At 43.5% G+C, this 11,250-nt stretch overlaps 1 protein-coding gene across 1 annotated transcript in view; it reads right to left on the bottom strand.

Moving 5' to 3' along the window:
* MKLN1 (muskelin 1) overlaps positions 1-8,670 on the bottom strand; it is a 93,643-nt gene extending 84,973 nt beyond the window's left edge. The window contains exon 1 of the mRNA XM_040060981.1: positions 8,545-8,670. Coding sequence (XP_039916915.1) covers positions 8,545-8,639 — 95 coding nt within the window. The 5' untranslated portion in view covers positions 8,640-8,670. The remainder of the gene's footprint in view (positions 1-8,544) is intronic.
* Positions 8,671-11,250: the final 2,580 nt, after the last annotated feature.

Raw genomic sequence — 11,250 nt, forward strand, 5'->3', positions numbered from 1 at the left:
CGATGCTGAGAATCATCTAAGCTTGAAAAAATTAGCAAGGTTCGTTCCCTCTCTGTACTAACTTTGGGTTTAAATTTAAGAACCGTTAGATCACTAAAACAGATCTTTTCTATGTAGTTTAATTAGTGTCTGCTTTTTTATAAGAAAAAAACTAAAAATGTCAGTGATATTAGTGAATTCAGCGATTATAAGATCATCTGATGCAGTTTCTTTTACTCATTTCCTACTCTGTGTTCACCTGTACATGTCCACTTGTACATATTATTATCCTCAATAAGGATATTTGAGCACACAAGGATATCTTAATTCCAGCCTTTTAAACAAGCCTAGGTAAGGTCCCAGAAGACTCCCTGAGTAGAAATAAAACCCTCCCTTAAAAAAAAGACCAAGAATACCTTGGTTTCTGCCCTTCAAGACTCAAGGTAAAAGATGAAGAGATTACACTCTTCAGCTGACTGAATTTGTAGCCAACAGATAAAATACTGGAGTAAAATCTTCCAGAGTTTAAAACATCACCACCCACAACCACTGGATAACAACGTTCAGTTTTCATTTTGAAAAAATCTTACATCTAGCTTGAAAATAGTTTGGATCATGTGTGAACATAGGGATTTCTACTGCCAGCAATCACCAGAAAAGTCACTGAACTCTGACTTTTCAAAACTTCCACAGTTCTGGTGGAGCAGCCCACTTCAGCACTGCTCACTTCCCAATTCCAAAACCATTTTCTTGGGACAGTACAGATCCTTTTTAAGTAAATGAGAGGAAAGCAATGTCTAGCACACATCTATGTAAATTCCCTGTGCTGCATTTTTGGAAGCATCACAACCTCAGTAGAGTATTTCTGTTTGACTAATGCACATATGGAAAAACTTAACGAAGGCCAGGAAATAGATCAAGGTCTTCCACGATTTCACAAAAGCTCAAGGATGTTCTTACACTCCACAGTATCTGCAATAATTCCATTCAGGGGAAGCCACAAAACCAGACTGAGTGATTTCATGTAAAGATATACATTGCTAATGTAAGCCATAAACACATCTTTAATACTCATCAGCACCGTAACCTCACACCCAGTAAAAGTTCACCCAAATATCTGATGCCTGTAAAAGAATTTAAAGCAGACGATGTCCAACAAAACAGACTGAAGTGCCCTCATGCTCAAAATGATGCCAAGCTCGGAGATTTTCCCACCAAAACTCTATGGAAAATGCCTCCTGGTTCCAGGTGAGAAAACTTTCACAGCTTTCCTTTCAAGATAAAACTTCTCTCACTGACAATGCAACTCAGGGAATGCAGAAGACAAAATACCGATCTGGGAAGATAAGGAAGTATCAGCCTGTTAAGTGCTGGTTTTGTGGAGAAACACAGTACAGGTCAAACATTTGACCCTGGATTATATTAGGGAATAATTCCTTATTTTGGATCAATATACATAATTCATGCTAAAGGATACAGCAGTTCCCAGGCCAAAATTACTTTCATATTTGGCAGCTTATAAGCCTGTAGCAGAAACCAGGATTCTTAGGAGACAAAACTGAAAGTTAGCAATAGTACACTGTCACGTAAGTGGAGTGGGAATGCATTCATCAATTCCTTTTTCATGGGTCAATTTACCTAACCCAAATTTTTTCCTATAATTTAACACTCTGTGTTAAGAGCATCTCTTTACTAATAAAACTTTCAAGTGCAGAACAGGCTAGGAAATTGCTGTTTAAATATAATTACCATAATAGCCAAATGCTGTTTAAACTACGTACTGACAGAAAAGGATTCCAGAAAAATACAGGTCATGTCCTAAACAGTGTTTCAATGTTTTTTCAGGCACCTTCCCAGAGCTTGAGGATGACATTCTAAACCCAGCCAGTCTCAGGAGGAAAGGCAGGGAAGACCAAGGAAAACACCACCAATTTCAAACTGACCAGAGCACAATTTTTCTCCATGATGAAGATCCTGTCCTTTTCCAGGAACAGCAGAAGGTGCCAGCAGAGGAAGAACAAGTGCTATCAGCCAGTCTGCTCCTGCTGTTTAAATTCAGATGTGCAGGCTGCTGTCCTCAACTTAAAGAGATGGTTGTGCTCCTTGATTTAAATTGATCCAGGAAATAATTTCTCAAGGATTATGCACACTGAGTTGCAAGTGATGACTGAAATAGCAAGTACCTAAAGCAACAAACCACTCTACATCTTCAGTGCTTGTCCTCCCCTTCCAGTAACTGGTGTATTATGGAATTCAGACCCAGCGAACTTACAGCTCACTCTTCCCACAAAATTCAACAGGCAATAAAAGCAAAACTACATCTGGGTTTACAAGTTTATATTAACATGCAATTAAAGTCAAGCACTGGCTTACTTTGGAACAAGTCACCATCTATGTAAGTGATAGAATCACTGCTACCCACACCACTTAATCTCAGCAAAAAAATCAGAAGCAGTTCACAAAATTGATGGTAGTGACAAACCTGACTATTCTACCTGCAATCCGATAAAAACATAATGAATGTACAGAATTAAAAACCATATTCTTTGCCATGAAAAGAAAAAAAAATCAAGCAGACTGTACATTATGCCTGAGCAACAACATTTATCCCAATGAAAACTTTGTTTCAGTAACTAGTTAGTCTTTAAACCAGTAATTAGTAATTAAAGGTTGGAAAACTTTTATTACACTCAGAGGCGGTACAGCCACATATACAGTAAATGATCCACAATCAGACAATGTTAACACCTCCCATGAAAATTTTACATTCTTAATGCTCCTGTAAAATGCCATCCCAGAATAGGCTGAACATCAGAGCACTACAGGTTCTGCCAGGTTGGGCACACCAGGGAACCTGAGCAATTAGCATTTCACCTTCCTCCTTCTGCCAGTGAATAAACCTGTCTAATCTCTTAAATAATGTCTATATTTTAACTGGAGCCTAAAGAGATTTCTCCTAATACTACAGCACTTGTGCTTTTACCTGGGGAGCAAGAGATATCATAACTCATAATTCCTCATAACTTCATAATTTTGTGATTTTTTTTTCACTCCCTCCACCTCTGACATTTTTCTTTCTCACTAATTAACTTTATCAGACACCAAAGAAGCATTTTATAGTTATGTGTTCAATCTGTAGGCAATTTTATTTTCTATAGAAATATTCTGCTCTGTAAATACTGAATTTCAGCCCCCACAGAAAAATCCTGGGCTACAAAAGTGATGTAAACAAGAGGGAAAATGCCTGTCAGAACATGAGGTTGTCTAGAAACATCCACAAAGTCCACACAAACAAGCAGAGGGGAAAAAATATTTTCTACTAGCCACTGGAAAGGATAAAAAGCAAATCTGAGAGCATTTCTATACCCAGGGTTCAGCTCAGAGGAAAGGAGTGGGTTAGCTTGCTGTTAGCCAGGGTTTGCACCTCCTGCTCATTTTAATAAATGTTGGAAGTTTTGATCAATATTGAAAGGCATCAGCAGTTACAGAGCCAGCCCCTGTGCCTGCTCACCTTCTTGCATCTAAACGGAAAACCACTACAAGGAAAGTGAGTATGTCAAAACACCGAAGTGAAGCTAGAAATGCTGACAACATAAGCTGAAAAAACCCCACATTAATGATTGTTATTAGTGCAAAAACCTCCAAAGTCACAGTTCTACAACTCTTCCACCATTTGAGTCTGGCCTTAGATGGCTTTAAACTGCTGGTCTTAGATGGCTTTAAACTGCTTAGATCTCAGCAGAAGGTATCCTCATCCTGTAAAGGGAACAGACCTTGGGCTCAGGGAACATAATAGTAAAAATAATGATTTTTCATTAGTCATGACTGATCTCAGCTTGAACATGCGATTCTTCAAGACCTGGATGCATCTACAAGGAGATTTATGAACCTCTAAGGCACAGATCTGAGTCATCGGTTTCATGAGGTTGGAGGAGAAACTGAGAACCACATTTCACTGGCCACAAATACATGTTTTTTCCTGTTACAAAAATCTCAGCAAGCACAGGAGCTGGAATTCAGATTATTTTCCACCTGTTTTTTTTTGTTGTTTGTTTATTTAGGTCTGTTGCTTTTAATCCTTATGGACTTTACCCCAAGAGGTTTGCTACATGTGTTCCCTTCACCTTCTTGCTAAGGTTTTGCAAGACTTGAAAACATTAGAGCACACTTCTTTCAGAGTAGACCCCTACAGCAGTACATTTTAGTCTGGACAAGAATTTGCTGTTACATTCTCATAGCTAAGAAAAAAAAAAAAAAAATTTGCATTCTCGCTTTAAAAGCCTGTGAGTCACTCATATTTTACTATGAAAGTATCTTTCACTAAGTTTTCTTCCCCTAGTTTGATGGAAATACAGAAAACCAATGAAAAATTAAATTATTTTGAGCGTATTTTAACAAATCAACTGGATCTTTCCCTGCTCCAGGACACTTTCCTAGGAAAGGGACAACAGAATTATTCAGCCTTCAGCATATGACACCACTCAAGGCATCAGACTGGAGAAGACTGGAATTCTCTGAACAACTGACGTAGACTGTGAAATAGATTAAAATGAGCTGCAGTGAAAAAGTGACACCATCTAAGAGGTTGTTAATGGTATTTAATTATCAGCTAAGAGACCAATCTTAATTTATATTCTTAATAACAATCTTAGCACAAGAAATAAACAAAATACTAATTAAAAATCCTGAAGTCAAACATAGGAAATATACTGATCTTCCTCTGCAGAGATTCCATATAGGAGAACTTGAAGGACTGAAAATTTGAGCAACAGAAACAGGATGAATGCTCCTCACTAAAGTATGTGAATAGAGGAACACAGCAAAAAGCTCTTGTTAGTCTCTGAAGTGGAATTTCAGCCGTATAAAACAGTGACAGAAGGACCTGAGTGCATTACCAAATACAAAATGTCATTGTGAGGCTGATGCAGCCACTAGAACCCACAGCCCCAGGATCCAGTAATCTGGGAATAAAAAAGGGTACCATCACACAGAGCACAGCACTTCACCTCAGGAGGAAGTTCAAACTGCAGCAGGTACAAAAACAGGCCACTAAAAAAGTCAGGATATGAAGTGTTTCTCTCAGTGTAGAGCAAGAACTTCTGGTTCTGTTCCCTACAAAAAAAAAACCCCAAGTTGGAGTAAGGTTTGCATTACCTTCTGCAACTGTTTATTCCTCCTCATCCAGAAAGAAACAAAGTGATTGAGCTCATCACTTCCGGCAGAGGGGCAGAGAAGGAAGAGGAATAAAGTCCCTCTCCCTGTCTCTGTGCATGTCTAAAGACACCAACACTTGTTTCTGTCACTGGAGTGAAGCCATGGCTGGTGCTGGGACAATCCCTAGGCCATTTCCATGTGAGGCATCAGGAACAGCCTCCCCTGAGGCTCCATTCCTTGGGAAGGAACCTTGGAGAGGAAGGAATGGATGTGACAGAGCAGTCCCAGGCCATGGGCTGGGCTGATCATTTTCCAAGCTGGATAAACTGAAGCCTCTCAATGCACCAGTGCACAGGCAGAGCATCTCTGGAAACACCAGATGTTTCAACACTGAATTTCCCCTTGGATCAATTCTCTTCCCAAAGGCACAACATCCCCTACAACACAGACTGAGCCAGTCACTACTACCAGACCAATTCTTTGATTTCTATCCACAGAGTTTCTAAAATAAATATCCAAGTCAGTCTTCTTGCTGGAACAAACCAATAGACAACAACTCCAGTGATTTGAAAAACAGGAGAACCATTTCTTTTCATTATGACAATCCTCACACAATGTCTGGAAAGGTCTCTGCAAACATGCAGGCAGCTGCAGCACTGGTAAAACTGCCAGAAACTGGATCAATCACTAACTAATCCTCCAGCACCACCACCACATGCGAGAGGAAAGATGCTGGCATTCAGCAGAGGAAGCTTCTCTGCCATTGAAAGGAGTGTTTTTCAACAGACTATGGATCCTCAACTAGAGAGCACGACCAGAAAGGCCTTCGAAAAACACTTTTTGTTTTGCTTTGTTTAGGCTTTTCTAATTAAAGGAGAGGTTATCAGATGATTTCAGTGTTCTGAAAAGTTTCAATGTCAGTTCAGCATCACATAAGCAGGTGAGATGTCACTAGACACCTAATTTCTTCCCTGGTCAGCAGTGATGGAAGTTTTACTTCCATAACTTTGTTTTACACTTAAAACCATACAACTACTTAAGGCATGTGTTTAAATCATGCTTAACTCCTCTGCTGCTCCTCCCCAAGCACCTTGCCTGCAATACCACAACTCCCAACAACCAGCAATAATATTTAATAAGTTGTATATTCATTCCTACATACGTGAGGGCAGAGCGCCTTTTCTCCTTCAAGGTTAAAGTGGTTTCTTTCTATGCTATGCCAGCAAATTTATTTAAACTACAGTATAACCAGAATTCCCAATGTCATAGAATCATGTAGGTTGGAAAACATCCTCTAAGATCAAGTTCTTCCAGACAAGCATCATTTTGTTCTACATATTAAATACTAAGACAACCTTAAGCTCTAAATGCATATTCATCCCACAGGGTGTTGTGGTCTTGTCCCAGCAATTTTCAAGATTTCCATCCTCAGTCCATCCCCAAAAACCTTTCCTCCCATATATTTCTTACTAAACTTTCTCTTTTTGAGAGGCTGATCTTAAAAACCTCTCCTTTCCAATTCAGACTGTATCCCAGCTCTCTCCCAGACCATAGGAATAAAAAATTAGCAAGCAAAAACCAGTATCTCCATAGCAAGACAGCACATGAGCACCAGAATCCCTCAGACCAAGGTCAGCACACCAGGGAACAACCACATTGCTGGGATTACAGTGCTTAAAAGCAGATAAAAGTGTTTTCACTGATGACAAGCACTTTTAAACAACATCTTAAGAACAGCCAAATGCAAGGTCACGCATTTGTCAAATACCAGCCCAACTAGAGGAATGGGAATTTGTACCAGGGAAGGCATTAAGGACTTTGGGCAGCACTGCAGATGCCACGTGAACATTAATTCCTAACACGAGTCTGTAGCAAAAAGGACTAATGGGAGCCTTGGAAAGGAATATGAAGGAGAAAGACAATACCCTGTGTTTATATCGCATCACTGAGATCAATAATGGACTGTCACCCCTCTCCTCAGGGACCAACACTTTAATAAGATTTTAAAAGCCAGAAATGCCAGTAGAAATAACTACAAGACTATCAGAGACACCCTAAGGGCAAGCTGTTTTAAGAGGAAAGGTAAAGAGATGGTTTAATTGCCACCAAAGATTACCAATTAGAAAAGACACTAGTTCTTTTTCACATCTAACACAGAAAATACACAGAAACACAAAACAATTTGGAGTTCAGTTCAAAACCTGTTTTTAGATGTTTGCTTCATTTTGGAAAGGGGAGATAATTGAGGGTATTAATTATTAACAACTAAGACAACTCTGTCCCTTGTTGATAGCGGGTGAATTCGGGATACATCAATCAAAGGTCAGTAAATGCAGCACAATCGATGATGGGATGAGTCTCAACAGCCCATGATGACCTTGTTGTGCCATGACCCCAGTAGTCCTCCTGAATTCCAGCACCAGGGGTGACTTATCCAAGAGGTGTACCAAAAACATCACACCTAAACCACGCTGTGGTCACTCCAAACACGACTGTCAGCAACTAGAAGAGTTCCAGAGGCTGCAACCGGCTGCCATGTGGCCAACAGAGGGTGGGATCAGTTGGTACAGCAGCACAAACCGATGGCTCTAACACCTCCTGCCAACCTCCAAATTTCTAAAGGCAGATTAGGACAGTAGATGTTTTTTCCTCTAAAACCACACACAGCAGATGACACAGCCCAGCATTCCAGAGGTCAGGGGCAGGAGAGGATGCCCAACTGCCAAAAAACACAGAGCCCACAGGCGCCTGACAGAAGCAGGGCAAAGCAGGAGGGGCACTGACCCTTCTCCTGGTTTCACCCAGTAACTGGCCAGCCTCTCCCACAGTGGCACCTATTCTTACCCCAAATCTGGGGTCAGCTTCTTCTCTTTAGCTGCAACGTTCCTCTGCCCATAGCTCGTGCTAAAGCTACCCCCAAACCTGACTCTCCAAGCCCTCCCCATTTAACTCACCACAGCAAACCTGCAAGCCCAGACCCTCTGCCTCACACAACTCCCCCCACATGTCTTCATGAACCACTTGCCCAAACACAGCCCCAAGCGATGGTGTCCTGTCCCTGAACCTGCAGCCCTGTTGAAGGCCTCCTGCCCCACTAAGACCGCTGAGTCCCGCAGTACAGACCTCCATCAAACGCAGCCCCCCAAACCCTGCTGTAGAGACCCCTCTCACGCACAGCCGCCCCAAACTCTCCTGTAGAGACCCTGCTCGCACACGGCGCCGCAAAATCTGTTGCACAGAGCCCTCCCACACACAGAACGCAGCTCACACACAGCTCCGGTCCCACTCCCCCCCGCCGCGGCCTCTCCGCGCAGGCCTCAGCGCGGGGCCCGCGCAGGCCCCAGCCGCTCGGCCACCCCCAGACCCGAGCGCGGAGCGCGTTCCAGGCGCGGTGCCGAGCCCGGCACTCACTCGGGCAGGTAGGTGGAGGAGAAGCTGCTCCAGCGGTGCAGGCTGTAGCCCAACACGCGACTCTCGACACCCGCCGGACCCGCCGCCGCCGCCATCTTGTTGTCAGCAGCGGCCCCGGCAGCGACCGCGGGGGGCGGGGCCAAGGTCTTAAAGGGGCCGCGCTCTTAAAGGGGCCGCGCCGGCGGGGGTGGGGACGGCCTGAGGGGCTCGGTGAATGTCTGAGGGACTGCTCCGTGCGGCTGAGGGGTTCTGACGCTGTCCCTTGGGGCTGAGGTGCCGTGAGGCTCAGAGAGGGGCTGTGGGTCCGAGGAGATGCACTGAGTGGCTCAGAGGATGCCCCATAGAGCTGAGGTGGCCTGAGGGGCTTAGAGGAGCTGTGGGTCTGAGGGCGTGCCCTGAGGGGCTCAAGGGATGCGTCGAGGTGAGCTGAGAAGTCTGGAAGATGCCCTGAGGGGCTCAGGTGGGCTGAGGCGCTCCTGGAGTGTTAATTACCAAAGGAAATGCTCCTTCCCTGGCCCCACGATGGTGGGTGATTGGGAAAGGGATCAAAAGAAACCCAGTGAGGTTTGATTCTACACCGGCTCCTGGAATTAAAAAAAAAATTGTTAAGGTTGGAAAAGACCTTTAAGACCATCAAGTCCAGCTATCACTGACAGGACCAGCACATATGCTGGGGATTCTTTGACAAGCTTCTCTCTGTCTGAGGTTGTTGAGGATTTTTCCTGGAGAAGGGAGATGTTTTCACCCAGAGCTCGCACCAAAGCAAGGGGGAAACTTGGGATGTCCCTGAGGGAGCTCTGGACTACTTGAGAAAGAAGGGGAGATATTCCAAGACCAGAAATAAACAAAAACAGCCAAACCAATAAACCACTGTCTGTTGGAAATGACAGATTGGAGAGATATTATGAGGCAGGACAGCAGGATGCCTGGCTAGATTAAATTAGCACAAGGATTCTTTTTCTTTTTTTTTTTCTTTTTTTTTTCTTTTTTTTTTTTTTTCCCTTTATTTTAGGAAAGTGAGTGAGAATGTGGCAGCAAAATCTGCCTGCGGATGAAAAACTCTCTCAGCAGCCTTGAAGGCTGAACATCAACTGGGTGTTTCAAAAGTGAGGGGGAGCAGAAAGCGCTTCATCTCAAGACCCTTTCCCAGAGGGGTTTTGCTGTGTTTTCACTGGTATCAGAGCCACACGGCTCAGCACCAACATAACAAAATCCGTGGATGAGGCACAAACATCCACATCGCCTTCTGCTGCTTCACTAACGAGGCCTTTTGAAGTTTGTGGCCTTCCTCTGGCATTTCAGACTTCGCTTATCCCAGCTCCAGCCTGCAGGCATCCCCTCCCAAAATTACCACAGGAGTAATAAAACAAATATTTTGCTGATAATATACTCCCAACCCCAGAGGAAGAGGTGCCACCTCAGTGTTTGGAGCCTCCCTAACAACCAGCCCAAGGGGAGCAATGCTGTGTGAAACCTGTGGCCTCTGAATATGAAATTTAGGGGATTGAGAGTGGGGGTAACAGCCCTGCAGCAGCCAGAAGGAGGAAGAACCAGCAGCTCCCTGCTGCACAGTGAAACCACCCCAGGATTTCTCTGCCCAATATCCTGTTACCACTTGAATCAAGATCTGGATGCCAAGCCAGCATATTTTTAGCACATTTTGGACTTAAAGTGAAGGGAATGATGGTGAAATACGCAGTACTGACAGCCCTGGAAAATTTTTCCTCATCTGCAGCACAGGCAGCAGGGAAGGTTGTGAGGAAGCAGAGCAATCCAAAGCTGCAAACCGAGCTGGTCCCTCCAGTACAGCCTGCCCAGTCCTGTGCAGTTATCAGTGGCTGCTGGAAAGGAGGATTTTTCCACACTCTGAGTGGACAGAGCACAGTGGGGAGGAGCATCATGTGCAGGGCAGTGTTGTGCTGTGGATTTGGGCAGCCTGCAGCCTCCAGATGAGCTCTCTGTATCCCAACCAGGGCAGCTGCTGGTTATATGGTCATAGAAAAGGGGGAGAAAACACAGCAAACATGAGTATCTAAACCCCACTGTGTTGGTCCAGGCCTGTGCTGTCCTTGCTCTGCCAATGTAAGACTGGATCTGAGCAATGTGGGGAGCCCAATGGCACCAACATGCCTCATCCTGCCTCCAGCAGTGACTGAGGCCCATTGCTCCAGGGAAGTACCGCAAAGAGGGCACTTACACATAGAATCACAGAACCATTAAGGTTGGAAAACACCTCTAAAATTATCAAGTCTGTGAAAAGTGCGTATTATATGGCTCTACGCAAGATAATTATTATATGTATTACATTGTATTGATTAGTAATGTTGTATTAATATTTTGATAGTACGGCAAATGTAGTTTTGTAGTTAAAATTTAGTTTTTATATACCAGCCACAGGAAAACGTAAATCTTTCAGAGAAAAAGAATTTATTACTTCCTTATCAGAAGAGGCCAACTTCTTCTGCCTTGCTCAGACCCAAATAAGACGCCACAGAGATTAAGGGAAAAAAAGTGATACTAACCAGAGAGAATTCTTTGTTTGAATGGAATTTATGCATCATGCATAAAATGTATGAATATTCAACAGGCTATTGCTTTTAAGATATAATCCTTTGTTAACAGGGGTCCTTCTTCAGAGCTTTTTGCCTGGAAAGACACCCAGACATCTGTTACTTTGTTTTTATTGTCTCATATTGTCCTAACCCT

The sequence above is a fragment of the Hirundo rustica genome, chromosome 4 (genome assembly GCF_015227805.2).
Source record: "Hirundo rustica isolate bHirRus1 chromosome 4, bHirRus1.pri.v3, whole genome shotgun sequence".
In the NCBI taxonomy this organism is placed as follows: Eukaryota; Metazoa; Chordata; class Aves; order Passeriformes; family Hirundinidae; genus Hirundo; species Hirundo rustica.